The sequence below is a fragment of the Saccoglossus kowalevskii genome, chromosome 7 (assembly GCF_978046115.1).
Source record: "Saccoglossus kowalevskii chromosome 7, keSacKowa6.1, whole genome shotgun sequence".
NCBI classification, from domain to species: domain Eukaryota; kingdom Metazoa; phylum Hemichordata; class Enteropneusta; family Harrimaniidae; genus Saccoglossus; species Saccoglossus kowalevskii.
The window spans coordinates 21,109,582-21,130,800 of record NC_140647.1 but is presented as its reverse complement, the minus strand read 5'-3'; the positions used below and the strand labels follow the sequence as shown (position 1 = coordinate 21,130,800).

Below are 21,219 nucleotides of genomic sequence, written 5' to 3'. Positions count from 1 at the left end.
TATGAAAAAGTTTAAATGTTGCAATATTGTATTTAGACAATTATTTGCATGTTCAGCAATAACTTATCATCAGTTTCAGTGTTGAAATGTACACAAACAGTAATGTACACATGTTCAGTTTGATATTTGCCAACCAAGGTTTGTTGATTTGACCAATGCCTCAACACTGTGACTGTGTTCACATCAAATTCATGGTTTAATCAGTTCACAATGGCTTGTGTACTCAACTCATTTTTCAAAGCAAAGTGGTCAGTTTTTTTTTTTTGTTTTCTTAAAAAAAATTGTCCCAAGCAACTGCAGTTACCATGTCGCTGTTGCTTTATTTGTGCAAATTGCAATACAAGTGTTGAAGGAACATTTTGCCACAAAAACCATATTCCATATTTAGGAATTGGTAGTCTTAATGGCATTATGACAATTCACTTGTTCCTACAGGCTCTCATTGAATCTTAGGCAGTGGCTTTGCGTAACACTTTCATCCAAAGGGGAAGTGTTTTTGTTTTTTTAATGACAAACAAATTAATCTTTTAGTTGTATTTTTATGTTCTGCTTAATTCCAGGTATTGGGTTTTAAGAAGCGTGGTCCGGGTATGTTATCAACGTTCCTGATATCAGCGGTAGCACACGAGTATGTTTTGATTCTCACTTTCCGGTTCTTCTATCCGGCTCTCTTTCTTATGTTTGCTGGTGTAGGATGTAAGTATCTTATCATTGCAGTTCATTTTTACACATATTAATTTATTTCTGAGAACTATCATTAACACATTGCCTGCTCTTTCCTCAGCAAGTAAAAAACTTGTATAGACACGGCAAAGTTGTGAAGGTGTGACACAGCTGAGAATAAACCACATAATCTATCTTATTATTATTTGACAATTACCCTGGTAATTTGAATCAAGTTATCTCCTTTAAGTAAAGATATATTCTTAGTGATTATAATTTCGAAGTATTTTAATTTCAAACAATTTGATAAACCAAAACTAACAAATTTAAATTCACTATACTGAAAATAAAAAGAAACGTGCTAATGACACTAGAGGGCGCCATTCACATCAGATTGTCATTATACACTGTAAATGCATTCATTATTCTCTGGGTTTTAATGAATACACTGTAGCCTCGTTATAACGAACTCTTTGGAGGACATACAATTAGTTTATTATAGTGAAATGTTCACTATAATGAAGCACATAATACATTGAGTTTGTTGTGAGCGGGAGACACGCTATGTGTTCATTATATCAGGAATATCATTATAAAGGTGTTCATTATATTGAGGTTACAGTGTATAAGTAAAATCCGCTAAATTAAATCTACCCGAAGATGTAAAATAACAATAAAACTCATTGTTTTCTTGACAAAGTAATGAAATTAAAACACAGTAAATTTGTTCAATATGTAAATATTATTTTTTTCCAGTTTGTTTCATATTTCTGACAGATAAAGGTTTATCGAGGGGTTGGAATGTGTTTATGTGGGTTGCTTTATTTATTGGCAATGGTTTACTAATGTGTTTATACAGCCAAGAATGGTATGCACGAAAAAATTGCCCCCAAAACTCTGTAAGTAGACTGTTTCATTTTTAGCTCCCCTGTCGACTTTGTCGAGCGGAGCTTATAATATGAGTGATTGTCCGTCGTCGGCGTCCGTCGGCGTTCGTGTCAATGTTTTACTTTTTCGACTTCTTCTGGAAAAATACAAGCCTGAATGCTTTGATACTTGGTGTGTATGTACCTTGGGTAGACCTCTCTCAGATTTGTTCATTTCATGATGATATCTTCAATTCTCTAATTTTGGTGAATATTTTTGTAATTTTTGGTAAAAAGTGATATTTTCGATTTCTTGTTAAAAACCGCAAGTCCAATTGCTTTGATATTACATATATAGATACTACAAGTGGACCTTTCTCAGATTTGTTCATTTTGTGATGATATCTTCAATTATCTAATTTTGATGAATATTTATGTCATTTTTGGTAAAAAGTGATATTTTTGAATTATTGTTGAAAACAACAAGTCCAATTGCTATACATACTTGTACATATTGTTCATTTTCTAATGATATCTTCAGTTCTTTAATTGAAATGTGTATTGCTAACAGTGGAGCTATCTCAGCCGAGAGGCTGCTTGTTTTAAAATCAATTTCTAGTTTAGAAATTAAAGCTCAATCAAAATAAAATGGAATCTCTTTGGATTCATGTTCATACATGTAAATAGAATATCAGTGAACTAATACTGTTTTTTATTTTTCAGAGTGACCTTATTGATATGCTGATACCAAGATCCTGGACGTGTAAATACCAAGTGTCCCAGTAACAGATTTACTTACAAATTCAACTATTTATTACATAAACTTACAAAAGATTTGGTGAAAAACGCATGATTTTTTAGATCATTAACTTATTTTTGTCCAGCACATAATTCAATGCAAAGATTTTTTTTTGATGAGATGTCCCCATTTCATGACAGTTGATGAGATTGTTTTCATTCCACAGCGTCTATACGCATACATATTTTATGATTCCGTGCAATAATAATTTGGGGGGGGGGGGTTATGTATTCACCCTACCTTACAAGAAACTGAAAGATGCAAATTTGGAGAGCACAGTGATGTAAATATAAAAAGGATGCCTCAACCGTAAATATATTCCAAATATTAATGTTAGTTGCAAGTATTGCAATGTCTGCACTCTGGTATATTTTCAGAGTCAATACACATAATTTGGTATTCTTGGTATTCTCTTATTATAATTCTTTGTCCAAGATTGGTTGTTACTGAAGGAGAAATGGGGGGGGGGTTAAATATGATCCAGTTGTCGAGAGCCAGTTGTATAAATTTATGTGTATACTGGTATTTTACTCTCAAATCAACAACTGAAATATGGAAAAAAAACACGCTAACTCAACACGTGATGGTGTAAATGAATTGATTTCAAATCTTTGTGATGTAAGGTGAGGTTTTTTTGGTCAGTCTTATTTGCTGCCTCTCATGCTGCACAATTTAATTCTACCAGTCCTTTTTCTTTATCTACTTAAATGTCAACAACCAACATGCTCGCTATTTCCTCTGCCAATTATGAATGAAAAGTTACCGGTACTTCAAATACTCAAATTTTGCTTAGTTTTGTGTATTTTTCTAAAAATGTTTTTTTTTTTTAATTTTGGATCAAATAGACATAATTTGGTGTTGGTGAAAGGGTTTGATCAACATTCTTTTGAAAAAAAATATATAAATAATTATGTTATGAAAAGTTAAAGGATCAATCTGAGCAACACTTTTTCCAGCATTGCTGTATTGCAATTGCCTCATGCTATTGTGGGAATGATAAATTTGTATGCCACATTTTTGTTTTTTATCCCATGTTTTATCAGCATGGCACTAGTTGTCTTCCACCACCTCAAAACTAAATATAAACTGAGTGCATCTGTAAAGTAATAATAGTACTATTCCAAATAATATTGTTTATTTGATGTAATCATAATATTCAGATCAACTGAATGTAGGAATATTTGGATTGTTCATTAAGACAATTGTAGCTACCGGTAGTTTTTTAGGTAGAAGCCTACTCTCGAACAAATATTTTATGAATTATGTTGTATAATTATTCAGATGTAATGTGTTCAACCAACTAGACTTCTGCATAGTCACAGATTAGGCAACACTAGAAATCGGTACCGGGTAATGTTAAAATATTTGACTGATCACGCAGTAAATTACCTAATTAACATTACTGGTATCAAATAAAATGAGTAGGCTTCTAACTCACAATATTTCAATAACGAGGGTCGAGTTCTCCCCTAACTGGACACAATGTCTACAATTATGTATATTAGTATTTTAGATCCCAAAAGAAAACCAGTTTTGAGTTCTGCTGTCTTTAAATTTAATTTGAAAACTTATTTTTTAACACTTCACTAATGTATGAACATCTGATTAAAACAATGGATGCACTTATCAATCAAAATTAAATCAAATTGTTAAACTACGACTTCAGTTATTTACTTTCTTCTTGTGGTTAGATTAGATGTGGTATCCTCCAGGGGAAAAATTAGGGAATCTTGGCTACTTGTTCAGCCTTGTATAATTAAAAAAAATGTTCAAGTTAAGAGGTGACAACGTAAAATCATTTTATTCTGGCTACTCAATTTGATAGTTCATGCAAATTTACATTTCTCTAAATACTGTACAAGGTAGAAAACTCCATTTTTCAACAACAGTTGTAAAGCATGGGAACTTTAAAGGGCGGTGGTTGTCGCTCTGCTCAAGTGTGTTGATAAACATTGATTTTCCCACAATCCAATGTGCTCTTCTAATAAAAATCACAAGTATGAGGTTTGACCTGGGCCCTTGTAAACCTTCCAATCACCAAAAAATAGCTAATTAAAGCTTTGTAACTTCTCAGTTTGTACTCTTAGAACTGCATCACAGTCAAGGTCGCAATCTTTGTTTATATAAGACCCATATATCTCGCGCATATGTGGCACGACAACTACCGCCCTTCAAATGTAAAGTTTACCCATGGGGTGGGTATTTGTGATAACCTCTGCATCTTTATACTTATTTCTGAATGGAAAACCATAGCTAGTGCAGTTGTACCTTCTCAAATACTTAGTATTAAATATAGCATTCAGGCACAGTGTGCATGTCACACCACATTAAAAATGAATTTTTACAAATTGTGAATGTAGGAAAATTACATCATATTTATAATTTAGTATCAACATCAGATAAAAACTAAACCACTGTATGTACATGGAATAGTTGTAAAATATATTCTTGAGTTTGGAAAAAAAGTTTAGAAAGTATCGAATTATGAATATAAACAATACATTGCACATAAAACCAAGTTCATTTAAAAATACAAAGATTGTATAAATACTATATACACTATACAGGAATTCATTTTGACATGTGCTCCAGTACTGGCTGCAAGTCAGAATATTGATGAGTATGCTAAACACTTGAACATCTAAATACAGGTGGCATACTGTAAACACTATAATACTTACAAAAAAAAAAAGACTAACTTGTAAACAATGGCACCAAGCGAAGGTTGAACAAAACATTTGTGGTATGCACTTACCTTATCAAGTTATTACGGTAAATACATGTAGGGTGTGTGTTGCTATCCACGATTTATTTAAAAATTGCCATATTTTTATAGCAGCGAAAATTTCACAGGCTCATTGCGACATTGAGTCTACAGTGAACACCACGAGTTCATAAAATCATGAAAATTTAACAGATGACACTGTCGTCACTCTGGCCGTTAAAAAGACAGCAATGGGGATTTCAGTGGCGATGACATTAGATTATACAACAGATTTACACAAACAATAGAATGCCACACTAGTACCGGTAATTTACAGAATTAGACAGTTTAGTAGAGACAAGTTTGGTGGTTGGTTTTCATTTTGATTGTTTAGAATTGTAGCAGATTCTAAGCTCTCCACTGAAATGAAGCAACAGTTGGACGGACATTCAATTTATTAGACTGTTCATGAAGCTAAATAAGCTAGCATTACTACAATCCACAAAATCTTTTCTTGTATCAAAATTATTACTTATATGTTAATATAGACTAATCATGTGAAAACACACGAGTTGTCTGGTGAGTGCTTAATCAGGGTTCTTTCTGCAGAGAGGTGATCATATAAGACTTTTTAATTCAAGACCACAAGGGAAACTTTCTACCAAGGAGAGAGTTTTGCAATCTAAGCAATGAGGTGTTTTTTTTCTATTAATTGTAAGCAAATTTACCTCGGAGTCAGTTTGATGAAATCAGAATACAACTTGGTTAATGTTCTAGTATGAAAATGAAAAATTTTTGACTACCTGTACTTTAGAGCTTTTACAAGCAGAAAACCCTGTAAGTGGTACTGAAATATTTCACAAATACATGCATTAAAATGTCTGATATATGCTTTATGAATGACCCCTGAAGGTCGCACATCCTGGTACTTTATACATGGCACCTGAAGGCCACACATCCTGGTACTTTATACATGGCCCCTGAAGGTCACACATCCTGGTACTTTATACATGGCCCCTGAAGGTACTGTTTTCCTATAATTTCAGTAGTTTCCATTACCATACATCAATTTTTACCATGTTTTGACAACTGTTTAAAACCTCAATGACAGTTGTTTATACTTTTTGGTGGAAATAGTCAAAAAATTGTCACTTATAGTGAATCTGGTCACGGTCAAGTATTTGCCCATTTCTAAACCAAACTGAGTACCGTAAACAACTTTCATTTTACGAGAGACAAAATTTCATGTATCATGAAATTTTGTAGCAGTGAAAATTTCTCTGTGTTGCTATGACGCAGAGTATTAGCGACTTTTGTGAAATTCTTTTTCTTTACAAATGCCGTGATAAAATCATCAAATCAGGAAAATAACTAGCAGCAAAAATTGAATGTTTGTGGTACATAATGCTACAACTGTAGAAAGTCATACTTATTTGTGTTTTGAGCAGTGAATACTGTAGTTGGTAAGAGCCAGTAGGGGAAATAAAATAATATAATGGTATTGTTTACTGCTGTTGTTAGCATCCCTCAACACATCATCTACTGACGACTTTTTTTTCCTATTGACTGTGGTATATCCATGGCGACTTTCAGTAGGTGATGACAACTTATAGATAAAGTCACGGCAATGTTGGCAGGCAGGCATGGTGGGTTATTCAATTGAAATGTGTGTAAATATTTCAGCATTGAACAGAGGAAGAACGTAGTTACAGCAATTTGTTTCCAATTGTTCCATGGATGCTAGAGGATGATGTCAGTTTGTCTCTGCAAGCAGCCTATGAATTTGTTGCGCCGTTGGTTGACCTGTCGGTTGATAAAAGAAAATCATTGCTTCGTCTAAAATTAAAGAATTCTTTTTATACATATGTACATACAGGCACCGGTAATAAGTGCCAAAGTAACCAAGCAGGTTGCCATTTCCTAGGTTAAAAGTGGGTAACTGTGGTAGATCACATAGTACCTAAGAAACACAAATATACATATATGCAGTCTGAAGTGTCAGTGCCTCTTAAATAAGACTAGATGCTCCCTTACAGTTGGTGTGCTATGTCTCACACCCACTGGACTTGAAAATGACACAGTCCTCGATAAATTTTTTAAAGTTCTCTTTGTGCTCGTCATATTAAAGCAGAGGGGTTGCCGCGAGCGTGTCCTTCAAACTTGAGTTCCAAGTGGCGTATACAACAGAGTGTTTATTTACATCAATGTAGTAGTAATATGGCCAAAAATAAAAACAGCCGTTATTCGACCATCTTTGATCTGATTATGAAACACACTGATATGTATGATGTGCCAAATACGAATGAAAATGGTAGATAAATTGTGGAAATATAGTAGTAAGGCCAAAAAATCAGATGGCTGTCAATCGGCCATCCTTGACCAGATTTTGAAACAAATTGTCATGGACATGCATCCTAACATGTATAAAGTACATGTACATGTATGTGCCAAATTCAAATGAAAACTGACAGAGCACGTCCAAGATATCGCATAAAAAAACAAAACAAGATGCCTGCCAGTTGACCATCTTTGATCCAATTTGCGAAATAAATCATCATGGACATGTATCCTAACATGTCTAATCTATGTACCAAGTTTGAATGAAAACTGACAAAGCATGTCCAAAATGCAACATTTTCAAAAAACAAGATGGCTGCCAGTCGGCCATTTTGAATCAAATTGCTAAACCACTGCATGTGCATATGTCCCACATAAAGTACTAGGCACATGCAAAGAATGAATGGAATCGGTCCAGGGGATTCTGAGATATGACTCTGGATGGACGGATGGGGACCGAATTATAAGTCCCCATTTTCGGACTTTGGTTACTGTAATATACTTCATTTTAGCTAGAATTAATTTTTGCTCAAATGACTTTTCGGTGTTTGGAATTTATTTTCATTTATTTATTTATTTTTGATGAGATTATGCAAAATATAGACAAAAAGATATATTCGCTGGATTTTATTTACACTGAATTATCCCTTCAGCGAAAATAAATTCTAAGCGAAATTTTACAGTAGTCGGTAGTCATTTTTTTGTATCAGTAAACATGACTTCTTTTTGGAAAGTCGCTATAGCAAAATGTTGTACCCACAAGTGCCCTGTCAAATTACAGAAATTTCTAGCAGCTAGTGATAATTTAGTGATAATGTTTTAACTGTACCTGTCATTATATCACATCTCCAGACACTGAGAGGCATTGTATACTGTAACACATTGCTATCTTGTTCTTTGCCTCCAAAAACAAAAAATCTTGTCACATCATTAGAAGAGTTCTGCGAATGAAAATAAAACAAAGCGTAACTATCTGAACCTAATCCTAGCTGCAGAGGCAGACTCAGACAGACAATGGTCGTCACACCACGTCCTGTAAGATATAGTGACGTACACGACATGTGTACAATACATTGTTCGGTTACATGAAATTTGAACATGTGCTGCGGGATGATCGCCACTAATTAAACACTAAAGAAAAACAGATCATTTTGACATCACGTTCACCAGAATTTATTTATTATTTTTGTGTTTTATTCAGACCATCTTGAAGACATTACTTTAGCTCGCATTTATTAGCCTTAACATTCCATGAAATCAATCCTATGACTTTTTGTTGTTGTATAACCTTCCAAGTGGTCAAAAATACAAAATTATAATATAACATATTCGGAGGAAAAAAAGAACAATAGGCATAACTCACAATAGAGTGTAAAATATCATTTGTTGCAGAGGGTTTTCCCAAGAATGTGATTCTCTGAGAATCGGCAAAAATCAATTTTTTATATGACATCAGTTTGGCTGTCATTTTACATAGTTAGCAATCATACCTGGTATTTCTCAGTCCTATTTGTTTCTTCCTTGCATCGACCTGAGACAATGAAATGATCAGTATTTGGCAATTTATTTGAGGTAATATGAACTAAATCAGTCGGTAGTGGTAGTGTTCTTGACCTTCCATGAAGCTTTGGTCTCTCTTCCAACGTCACACCCGAGTTATGACTACATTTCAAAAGACTTTGTGTCGTCAGATCTGATTGGATACCAGGATGACGAGACAGTGATTCTGATTGGCTGGATGGGTCATTTGTAAATCCTTGTACCCATGTATTTGCCTGGAGTGTTTTTTTAGAAAATTCTCCAGAGCATTCTCCATCAAGGTTCAATAACGGCTCTTTGTCAGATACATCCACTTTGGACTCATCAATCTGTGTAATACTTGCCATAACCTTACTAGACGCTTTCTGTTCTGCTCTGATAACTCCAGGTATAGGAACAGAGACAGGGTGTGTCAGCGGCTTTTTAAAAACGAGTTGATTTCTCAACTGATGCGTAGTATCATTTGGGTTATCATGATGCCGAGTAATTTCTTGGACTTCACAGTCGTAGTTTGTGCATAATAATTTCTCACACTCTTTCGTAGTATCACTCTGCTTATTGTTCTCATATAACTTTTGATGCCGGCGATCATCCGACAATTGCACATGTGTAATTACTTCACCTGCTGATTGGTCTTCTAAATCAATAATTTCATCTATAATGCATGGCGTAGTACTCTCCGTAACATTATCCTCGCATTCAACTTTCAAAATTTGGACATTATAATTCTTTTGTTCCTCAATAAAAGATTTGTTCTGATAGCCCAGAGGTTCAACGTCCGGCTCTTTATCTGGTGATAATGGATAGACCTTGGCCTTAAAGTAGTGAGTCTCTTGAGATTGGAACGACGGCGGTGAGGAATACGGCCGTTTCAATTTATCCTCAGCTTCCTCTATGATGGCATCCATAGATGGTTTGTGTCTCCTCAGATTAGGCACTGAGCGTGCTCTGTCCGAGTGAGGAGATTGGCTACTCAAGGTTGGAATGGCTACAGTAATGTGTCTGCTTTTTGGGGGTGGTAAGATTTGGTTGTAACAGCTGATCTTGTGCCATGTTTGGCAATCTGGAATAAAGTACAGAAGTAATTAACAAAACTTCACTACTTTGATTAATCTGTACAACTAGATTCTCGTCACTTCAAATATGTTTCACCATCTACAAACAAATATTATGTCTCACCAAAATCAAATTTCCAGAGTTCATTTTTCATATTCCTGTCGCCATCTTCACCACCAAATATCAACATCCCATTAGTTACCATGACAGCAGAATGGCCATGGAGTTCACCAGGGCCTTGACGATAACGAATGCGACTCCATTTCCTAGTATCTGAGTAACAAATACAGTGGGGATTAGCTCACATACAAACAGTATCATTTGATAAAACCAATATACATATTAGAATTATTTGTTCTTTGACTAAATATAATTTATCTGTATATTTATCATATGTGTACAGTGTTTCCCGCCAAGCATATTGGGCATTGAGAAATGAGATTTTGTTTCAAAAATTCATCTTGAATCAGACATATTTGATTATAAAAGGCACGAAATGACAAGGAATGTTTCTCTGAGTTCTCAATTTTATTAAGAAACCCAGTCACCTCACTGAGAAAATTTAGCAAAAACAAGGCATAGAGACAAGTCTAACAAGGGTAGAGATCATACAGTATAAACGAAGATGTACAATACTATTAAACTTGTTTCCAAATAGCCAATAAGTGACCTCATAATCAAAACTGTCTTTGTAGACTTCCTCAAAACAATTTGAAATTGTTCTGTATGATGAAATATTAGCTATTTGTCATTGTTACCACAATGTTTTTTGTCATATCACAACCAAGCTAGTTTATTTGGTTGTTGCCATGGCAATTACAATTGTTATCTTTTTACAAATCTCATAGTGGTCCACCAAATGTTCCTGCATACCAAAGCAAGTAACAGATTCAGAAAGACAAACAAAATTAAGATATTGACATGAAATCTGAGCAAGAACCGCCCAAGTTTTTGATCCTGCAAGATCTGAATACGACTTGCATAGGTAAGTTGGTCAGGTGTGAAGGCGATATCAACAACAACTATCATAGAATTAAAGGTAGTCAGAGAAGGTACATCTTACTTTAAGGTACCTTAAAGGTACATCAACTTTTTAATCACATTGGCCTATTTGCATACACAGGTTAAACATTATGTGCTAGTTGTATGTAAGCAATATGGAAAGTTTACAGATCAGTGCTTAGCAGAGAATGAATGAATAAAGAATTTACACATCACACTTGTCACAATGTGACTTACCAAAATTCCACTTCCAGAGATCACCCCTTGTTGTCAAGTTAGTAAGTCCTCCATAGACCCACATACATCTATCATGTACCACTGCACTATGACAATGTCTGGGTGGTGGGGATTCCTCCATATCATAGCTCACATGCCATGATTTACTCTCTGAGATTGAAAAAAAAAAAAAAAAATGTTAATCCAGTACCGTATCTCCAATAGAAGTGCATATTCTCAGAGGCAAATGTACGTCACATAACGTTCGACGTTGCTAAGACATGCACCACTATACCATGTATTTTTATGAGCTCTGCGCGCGCTGCTGTGGAACGCCGGTCAAAGAGCCATGCTAACAACTGAAGTCGAGGAATCAACACAAACTCAACTTTAAAGTAATCTTGAGCAACCAAGTTTATATGTTACACATGTTGGGGTAATCTTGTTACACTGTTCAGAGGTGATTCAACAATTATTTCAAAGCACAGTTTTCTGAGAGTTTTCAGCCTTTGTTTTCACCGTGATGGTTGCCAGACGATGAAAATGCTCAGATGCCCCCCCCGAGGACATACACTGTATTTGTTGTATCATTATAATAAGAATTATTTTGACTGTAGAAACATCTCTGTAATTTACCTAAATGTGCCACTAATAGAGCAAATGGTATCCTCTTAGAACATGAGGATCTACTTTGCTGCAAAATTTACCCCCCTCTCTAATGGTTGATCCCAAACTTTAGAATTAGGTGTTGCACTCACCACAATCAAATGTCCACAGTTCATTGGTTGATCCTTTCAAATCAATATAGCCACCGTAGACGTGCATAGCACTGTTATATAATACTGCAGTGTGACCACGACGACTTGACGGAATCTCTACCTCACACTCCACAGTATGCTTCCTCCAATGCTTCTCTGTAGTGTTGAAAATCCATAGCGGCGTTTCGTCAGAACTACAGAAACCAAACTCGCCACCAAAAATGTAAATGCAATCCTGAAAGAAATTCAAGAGTAAGAGAAACAATAGTTGCTGCACTAGGTAAATGATAACATCTTGTCTGGCTACTGACTGAGAAATTCATATTCATAAGCTTTGAAGCTTAGTCAGACTGGAGCACTATTATGCTCATCAGTACCGACTCATTAATTTGAGAACTGTGATGTGAGCCCTCTATAGACAGAATCGGACGATATGAATAAAAGCTATCAAACAAGGAAACATCAATGTATACAATGTATTTCACATTTATATATCCATATAGTGAAGATCATAGTTTTTTTCAAAAGGAAAACACACAAAATTTAGTCTGCAAGACTGCAAGAAATGTCTGGTTGATAGGAAAGATTTCCAGCTATTTATTCATCAGATTCGTGCATTGTTCCAAGCAACTTATTACCAAGAATAACTAACATGATACATACTTTATATGATACCATGGTGTGCTCTTGGAGGGCAGGCGGTACATCGCCGGGACACCTCAGTAACGTCCACGTATTAACTATAAAATCATATTTCCATAAATCTTTAAGCGTAGTGTTTACGTCTCTGCCACCGTATAAGTAAACGTTGCCTTCGTGTACGCACGCTGCATGTTTACTTCGTGTGTACGGGGTCTTGATATTTTCGGGGAAAACATTGGTCCAGATATGAGTCTGACTAGTGGGTGATGAGGTTGAACCCAACTTCTCGGCTGCCTTGTTGACAATTATGGTAACTTTACCCTGTAAGTAAGGTACACAAAAATAAGAGAGAAAGTACATTTCACTGAAGACAATTACATATGGTGACGAATGTAAGTTACTAGGAGTACATGGCCTTTATCAAAGGATCTAGTTTCTGATAATTTTAATAAACGTTCAAAGTTATACTATTTAGATAAAAACTCCCATGATTAGATAAAGAAAAAGCCACACAATTAAGTAGGATTACTGGTTCCAATCCATGTGAGCTGAGAGAACTCATTAATATGCACATACAGAATGTTTTTCCCAGGATGCAAACAGGTACTGCCATGTGACTTCTTTCATCACCACACTGATCGGACGCCACTATAGACGTAGCTGACTTTTGAAATTAATTTGATAAATTACTGAAATTTTTTGTGTAGAGTTATATCAGTCTAATACAACCAAAGAGTTTTTTGTTTATAAATAATGGAGCACATGTGATATGAATGGAGTACTATTATGTTAATTATCACAATTTCTGTTTGGAATAATTATGCTAATTTTATGCAAATTAGTATGCAAATGTCAGCCACCACAGCGGTTATCAGGGTAGAACACTGGCTTGTACAATTTGCCTTTACCATTCGCAGTAATGAGACATGCTGGACATAAGAATCACAGTATAATAAAATAAAATAAAATGTAAAGCTACAAAAACCAAGCAGCATATCGGCTGAGATAGCTCCGCTGTTAGCAATGCACATTTCAATTAAAGAACTGAAGACATCATTAGAAAATGAACAATATGTATAGTATCAAAGCAATCGAACTTACAGTTTTTAACAGGAAGTCGAAAATATCATTTTCTACCAAAAATGACATAAATATTCACCAAAATTAGAGAATTGAAGATATCATCACGAAATGAACAAATCTGAGACAGGTCTAAATGTAGTATCTATATATGTAATATCAAAGCAATTGAACTTTTGGTTTTTAACAAGAAGTCGAAAATATCACTTTTTACCAAAAATTACCAAAATTAGAGAATTGAAGATATCATCACAAAATGAACAAATCTGAGAAAGGTATACATGTAGTATCTATATATGTAATATCAAAGCAATTGGACTTGCGGTTTTTAACAAGAAGTTGAAAATATCACTTTTTATCAAAAATATTTACCAAAATTAGAGAATTGAAGATATCATCACGAAATGAACAAATCTGAGAGAGGTCCACAGGTAGTACCTATATATGTAGTATCAAAGCAATTGGACTTGCGGTTTTTAACAAGAAGTCGAAAATATCACTTTTTACCAAAAATGACAAAAATATTCACCAAAATTAGAGAATTAAAGATATCATTACAAAATGAACAAATCTGAGAGAGGTCCACATGTATTACCTATATATGTAAAATCAAAGCAATTGGACTTGCGGTTTTTAACAAGAAGTCGAAAATATCACTTTTTACCAAAAATATTCACCAAAATTAGAGAGTTGAAGATATCAACATAAAATGAACAAATCTAAGAGAGGTCTACCCAAGGTACATATACACCAAGTATCAAAGCATTCAGGCTTGTAGTTTTCAAGAAGAAGTCGAAAAAATAAAACATTGACACGGACGATGGACGACGGACAATCACTCATATGATAAGCTCCGCTCGACAAAGTCGACAGCGGAGCTAAAAATATTCACCAGAATTAGAGAATTTAAGATATCATCACGAAATGAACAAATCTGAGAAAGGTACACATGTAGTATCTATATATGTAATATCAAAGCAAATGGACTTGCGGTTTTTAACAAGAAGTCGAAAATATCACTTTTTACCAAAAATGACAAAAATATTCACCAAAATTAGAGAATTGAAGATATCATCACAAAATGAACAAATCTGAGAAAGATCCACATGTAGTACCTATATATGTAATATCAAAGCAATTGGACTTTTGGTTTTTAACAAGAAGTCGAAAATATCACTTTTTACCAAAAATGACAAAAATATTCACCAAAATTAGAGAATTTAAGATATTATCACGAAATGAACAAATCTGAGAAAGATCCACATGTAGTATCTATATATGTAATATCAAAGCAAATGAACTTGCGTTTTTTAACAAGAAGTCGAAAATATAACTTTTTACCAAAAATGACAAAAATATTCACCAAAATTAGAGAATTGAAGATATCATCATGAAATGAACAAATCTAAGAGAGGTCTACACCAGGTACATATACACCAAGTATCAAAGCATTCAGGCTTGTAGTTTTCAAGAAGAAGTCGAAAAAGTAAAACATTGACACGAACGACGACGGACGTCGACGGACAATCACTCATATGATAAGCTCCGCTCGACAAAGTCGACAGCGGAGCTAAAAAGGTGATAAAGCAATTGAGTCAAAATAATAACGGTGTAAGAGGGTGCGATGAATGTAACAGAATTTAAACCACTATTCTGACAAATAAAAATACAATTTCAGACTCCCATGGTAAACATTACAACCACTGAGTGAAAAAAGGCTCAGGTCGTAGTAGTGAAAATTTCTCAGGCACAGATTATCAGTAACTTTCACAAAATTTTGTGTTCACGAATGCCATAAAATCCTGTAAAAATTAAATGATTTACAGTGTCACACTAGGTTTTATTCATCACAGATAACTACAATACTACAGGCATACAGTGCATGTGAGGCTAGAAATAAAACTACAATTACAGTGATCATACATCAAGAGATTACAGAGTGTACGTTATAGGATAGAAATATGTAGTCAGTAATGTCTCAATCATTGATATACTCTAAAGTTATCTAAAACTACACATGCACATATACAGTTAGTGAATATTAGTCTCACCACGGAAGAATCGGTGAAGTCACTATCCTCGTTGGAGGGTGAGCTTTCCTGTTGAGATACAGTATGGAGTGATTATGTTATTAAAAATGGGCAGAGCAATTTCAAAATTCGTGTTTAATAAAACAATAAATTATTCATGAAAAAACAGAAACACCAATATATAGGCTTGTAAGATATGAACTATGTGAGCATGAGTAGAACAGATAAAAATTATATGGAAGAAAGTAATAAATCAAAACCTGAGCTGGAGCAAAATAGGACAAAAAAAATGAAAATGACATATAACGATGCATGACTGCATCTACATGTACCCTCAAAAGCCAAAACAAAATACACTGCAAACCATTAACATTGAAGAAACAAAACAAAAGTACTGATACAGGACATTACGTTTAAAATGAACATACGAAAAGACGATGCAGCACTTATAGACTGTGTAATAGTTCTTACCCAAGCTTCCTCTACAACCACGGTAGGTTGTGATTGGTCTTCAGACTGATCGAAGCAGATAATATAGATATGAAAGATGAGGTGAAGAAGTGAGAGTATTATAATAGAATATACAGTACTTTCTCTATTAGAAGCACATTTACAATAGAAGCAAGCGTACCACATTTATCCTGTAAAGACTGATTTACACAAGGCAATGTGGCGACACTATTATAGTTACGCAGACGACGTTGTCTGGCGCATCCAGCCAACGTGATTATACAGTGAAACCACTCACAAGACAACGCAAGCGTTGCTAGATGCATTGCTTCAAGGATTGCCTCGTGTAAACGGGTCTTTAGAAGTACATTTCCAATAAAAACACACATAAACCAACACTTGCACGTATTGTATTGTATGCACAATCTTTCAATTATAGCTTCTTTTTTTATCACAGACGTCATTTTTTTTTTCATTTCGGTTACCGGTAATTCATTACTAATTAGGCACATGTCATTTGCAAATGATGGTCCAGTGAACTTGGCACACATGCACTTTATACTGGGACAACATCTAGTCGGTGAAGTGTCATTTTATGTTGAGAGATACATAAACCTTTTCACCACCAGACTTTCGCCAAAACTTGTCAACACTCTTTTCTTATATTTTTTCAATATTTTTGGAAATGAACACTAATTTTGAAGCCAACAGACACAATTTGAGTCAATTTTCAGTTTTTACTCAAAAAGTTTGGCTTTTTTTCGGACAGAAAAGTGCAGACTATAAATCAGACTATTTTTGAATTTGTGATGAAAGGAGGGAATCGGTGGTGAAAAGGTTAAATTCAAATGAGTGATCTCATTTATAACAGCTAAAATGACGGAAATAGGTCTCATCTAGGTGCTTTTTTTGAGAGGTATGATGGTAACTAATCACTTGGTGTCCCCATGTTTCCCTGCTCACTACACAAAATAATATCAAATTACAACGTACCACCTACAATTTTGACATATACATACATGGAATACAAGAAAAAATAATTGTGCTGTGACTAGCAACTGACATAAGTTTTGCTTACCTGTTTAGGGGGTTTGTATGCCGCATATTTAAATAAGGAAGTAGGAATTTTTGAGCTTTTATGCACATATTTGTGGAAGCCTTGTAAAGTCAGTTTTCCATCCTGAAATCAAAGACATTGTTACTATGAATGAGTCGTCTGGGGGCCAAAGGCCCCTAAACATGCATAGTGGTATTAAATATGCTAATTTACAAACACAGATTTTTGACTGAGAAATATACTACATTGAAGCCATTCATGTCTTGAATGTCCCAATTTGTTTTCAAACAGCCTAAGCGTCACCAGTGTATCTTACTGCTGAGCAGCATACTTATACATGTTCCAGGGCTGTTAAACATCATTGTTATGTTAACCCTTTGAGCTCTGCAATTTTAGTTACTAAAATTTGATAATTTTTTTAATTTTTTTTATAATTTCAAATGAGGTACAAATTAATTAAACACTGATAAAAAAACATGAATAAAATAAGAAGTTTATTTCACAGGTTTATTTAGTCACAGGCAACAAATGTTTAATTAAAATCTATATACAATAACATTACCAGTACTAATTTGCATGTCTTAGTCATGTGAAAGTTTTTTATCCTTATATGGAAATAGCATGTCATGTGATTGGTTCTACCAGCCATATATGGGCATATCTGGATGTATTTCCTACCTGAGTGTATTCTGTTGATTGGAATATATCTCTAACAACCTCATTAACAATAGCCTCTGTGTTGAGTAACACTGTTCCATGACCATTGCAAATATTATCAACACTGTAAATTCTGAAAAAAAAAATAGAGGATAAATTGACAAATAAAATTAAACTAATTTACATAGCTCAGAGATATTTTAATCCAGATATATTTTCAATATTTCGTTTTATTTAAAGACTATGATGATTTCCTTGATCTGACAGCGCCCTCTAACAGTGAATTTAAATAATTTTTCAGATCCAAGGTAAACAAAATGGGCTGATATGTTAATTACATATCCAAACAAAGAGGAAGGCAAAATTCTTTCTAAAAATTGAGTCTGCTCTACGAACTTCTGATTAAATGTGGTATCAGTGATGGTATTCCTGTTGGGAGAAAGTAAACATTCATTTGGTAATTACGACATCATAGAAGTCCAAGCTCAAAACTATTGGTTGATTAGACATGATGACAGCGACATGCAGTCCATGGAATGAAACGCGTTTAGTGATTACTAGTACCTGACATGTCAGTACTGAAAGTGACTGACAGGTTACGTACAAATACAACTCAGAAATTAGCTATTTTGCCAATATGAACACAGGGTACATCATGGTGTTTTTTTTAAAGCAGGGACGTGTTTAATATAATTTTAAAAAAATCAATAAATGAGATCACGATGAGTCAGCTGTTTGTAAAATAGTAATTGAACTTTTAATTTCAAATGTCAAAAGTTGTGGCATGGTTATTGAATCAGAATGAATGCATATGTTATATTAATATCAAAAAATCAGTAAATGACATCAAAAGGTAATTTCAAGGACATAAGTCAATTCACAGATTGGTAGAATGAGGTTTTTGCTGATTACCATTATCAATTTATTCTTATCTCCACCTCCACAGATTAACTTGCTCTATTTTAAACCTGTTTAGTCATCATAAATGTATTGATCAGAACCTGATCTTTAAATCCATAATCAATATCATAATCCATTAGTCTGGTTTCAAATTAATGTATAAACACATGGAATGTATAAACATATGTGAATAATCAGATGAAATGAACCACAGTAGGATTCAACGACATCAAGGCGACATCAACAAAATTATTCTGGACCAAAATAAGAGCTAATCACACCATTTATATAAACATTCTAGAGTTAACACGACATGAATATTTTAGAACAACGCGCAACGCGTGTTCGAATTTCATGTAAATAAACAATGTATTTTACACACGTTGTATACGTCGCTATCGAACAGAATGCGGCACGACGACTGCCGCCCTTTAAGTTTATTTACTAGAACAAATATGGTACATGTAAACTTATGGATATCAATATATTAGCCCAATACCCAGGAACAGCGATAGAAAATCACTTGACTAATTCTTAATAATGTACATTTAGCGAGATGGGTCGATTGCTAATTTTAAACAATAACTTCTGCAGTGTTCGGATGGTGACAGCGATGTTAATAGGTTTGACTCATACTACTATTCTGTCATTGCTTGAATGGACTTGGGGGGATTGTATTGTTTTTATTTTACACATACATAAATATCCATTGTAAAATGAGTAGTCTTTTGAGACTTGACTCAAAAAAATTATCGACCTCACCTTTTACAAATACATATCAGAGAACTAATACTCTTCGTAATAATGAGTGAAAAACATGTTAGAATCAAGGAAGAAACATATTTTTCAAAAAAAATATAAATATGAAAAAATGCTGCTGAAACATTGGTACAAACAGATACAGCAGGTATGTAATGGCAATCTTGAGCTTCAACCTGAGCTTGCTCAGAGTCAACCTGAGCTCCACACTGAGCTTCAACCTGAGCTTGCTCAGAGTCAACCTGAGCTCCACACTGAGCTTCAACCTGAGCTTCCTCAGAGTCAACCTGAGCTCCACCCAACTTGAACCCTGGAAATTGTTTACAACAGAAGCTCTAAATTCAAATCAGTTGTGTTGGAGTCACACATTAAAGCAGTTGTTTCACACACATGAAACATTTTTCCTTTTTTTATTCTAATCTTTATTTCTGCAGTTACAGTTTTATTTTATTCTGAAAAGGAAAAATTGACTAATTATTTAAATAATAATAATGTTAATTTAATATTATTTTTCTATCAGTCTACAACAATAAAGTAATAAATGGAAGTTGAGTTGGTTAATAATAAGATAAAGGTAATAGTAAACAAAAGTACCTGAAAGTAATTGTTTTTATTTTCAGTTTTATTATGTAATTCATCTTCAGTTTTATTAGCTCCGCTGTCCACTTTGTCGAGCGGAGCTTATCATATTATGAGTGATTGTCTGTCGTCGTCCGTGTCAATGTTTTACAATTAATGCTTTGATACTTGGTGTACATTGTATATGTACATTGGGTAGACCTCTCTCAGATTTGTTCATTTCAAAACTCAGATTCGAATTTCAGTTAGATCTGAAAATATGTGTGATGCACTAGAATGACATTACAAAACATGCGATCTTCGGGTAAAGACGTGTCAATTAACTACCAGCATATTAGCCATGGCTCACACCTCCTCTCTTACATGCCCCCCAATTAACACATACAATAGGTGTTGCTAGTCTGTTCTATAGTAGTCTGAGGTATAACATAGGCAGAACAAAACACTTTCATCATTAACACATAAACAATACACATAAACACTAGGTACAATTCCTTGAGTAAAACTGCAGAACAGAAAAGATTGTTCCGTCACCCGCTTGTTTTTTTTTTCTGCTCATCAAAAACGTCAACTGGAAACAAATTAAAAGTACCGATAAAAACATTGTTTAAATATGTGATATCATAATTTGAAGCTTGGCAGCAGGTAGAGCACTTCCTGTTGTCCAGCCATTTTAACCCTTGTAACAAAAATTAGCATACTTATAAGCACAGGGATATATGTACATATATTGATATTTGAAGGGGGATTTGAGTAAATTTGATTATCTAACTCGAATTAAAAAACAAAATTTTGCAAAGTTTGATGAGTAAAAACCAGGCTTGACTATGCCCTGGTTTGTTTGATCATGGATGTACTATGGTTTGATTACAAGCTACATTAAGACCAAACCAAGGATGTCCATCTTTCATTTTGTCGGTTCATTCTTGGTCTCTCCAAATTCACACCAAAAATGGCTGTTTATGGTGAGCTAGGAAGGTACCCAATTGACTGTTTTATCAAGAAACAACGACTTAAGTATATATATATTCAACCGAGTAACAAACTCTGATAACATATTATTAAGAGAAGCCTACTTAGTAAATAAGAATGTAAAAAGTAAATGGTTTACAAGTGTAGAAACCC

At 34.3% G+C, this 21,219-nt stretch overlaps 2 protein-coding genes across 6 annotated transcripts in view; one reads left to right on the top strand and one right to left on the bottom strand.

Annotated features, from left to right (window-relative positions):
• LOC144364093 (sterol O-acyltransferase 1-like) overlaps nucleotides 1-3,985 on the top strand; it is a 73,115-nt gene extending 69,130 nt beyond the window's left edge. For both annotated transcript variants that reach the window (XM_085501284.1, XM_085501283.1), the window contains exons 10-12: nucleotides 561-696; nucleotides 1,420-1,562; nucleotides 2,253-3,985. In XM_085501284.1, coding sequence (XP_085357410.1) covers nucleotides 561-696; nucleotides 1,420-1,562; nucleotides 2,253-2,315 — 342 coding nt within the window. In that variant the 3' untranslated portion in view covers nucleotides 2,316-3,985. The remainder of the gene's footprint in view (nucleotides 1-560; nucleotides 697-1,419; nucleotides 1,563-2,252) is intronic.
• Nucleotides 3,986-4,102: 117 nt separating this feature from the next.
• The window catches only part of LOC102810221 (uncharacterized), a 31,403-nt gene continuing 14,286 nt past the window's right edge, over nucleotides 4,103-21,219 (bottom strand). For 3 of the 4 annotated variants that reach the window (XM_085501280.1, XM_085501281.1, XM_085501279.1), the window contains 11 exons: nucleotides 17,878-17,989; nucleotides 17,221-17,322; nucleotides 16,164-16,208; nucleotides 15,714-15,761; nucleotides 12,604-12,903; nucleotides 11,941-12,175; nucleotides 11,204-11,353; nucleotides 10,088-10,237; nucleotides 8,860-9,971; nucleotides 8,199-8,310; nucleotides 4,103-6,835 (listed from right to left, as the gene is read on the bottom strand). In XM_085501280.1, coding sequence (XP_085357406.1) covers nucleotides 6,786-6,835; nucleotides 8,199-8,310; nucleotides 8,860-9,971; nucleotides 10,088-10,237; nucleotides 11,204-11,353; nucleotides 11,941-12,175; nucleotides 12,604-12,903; nucleotides 15,714-15,761; nucleotides 16,164-16,208; nucleotides 17,221-17,322; nucleotides 17,878-17,989 — 2,416 coding nt within the window. In that variant the 3' untranslated portion in view covers nucleotides 4,103-6,785. The remainder of the gene's footprint in view (nucleotides 6,836-8,198; nucleotides 8,311-8,859; nucleotides 9,972-10,087; nucleotides 10,238-11,203; nucleotides 11,354-11,940; nucleotides 12,176-12,603; nucleotides 12,904-15,713; nucleotides 15,762-16,163; nucleotides 16,209-17,220; nucleotides 17,323-17,877; nucleotides 17,990-21,219) is intronic. The other variant, XM_085501282.1, reaches the window with a different exon arrangement.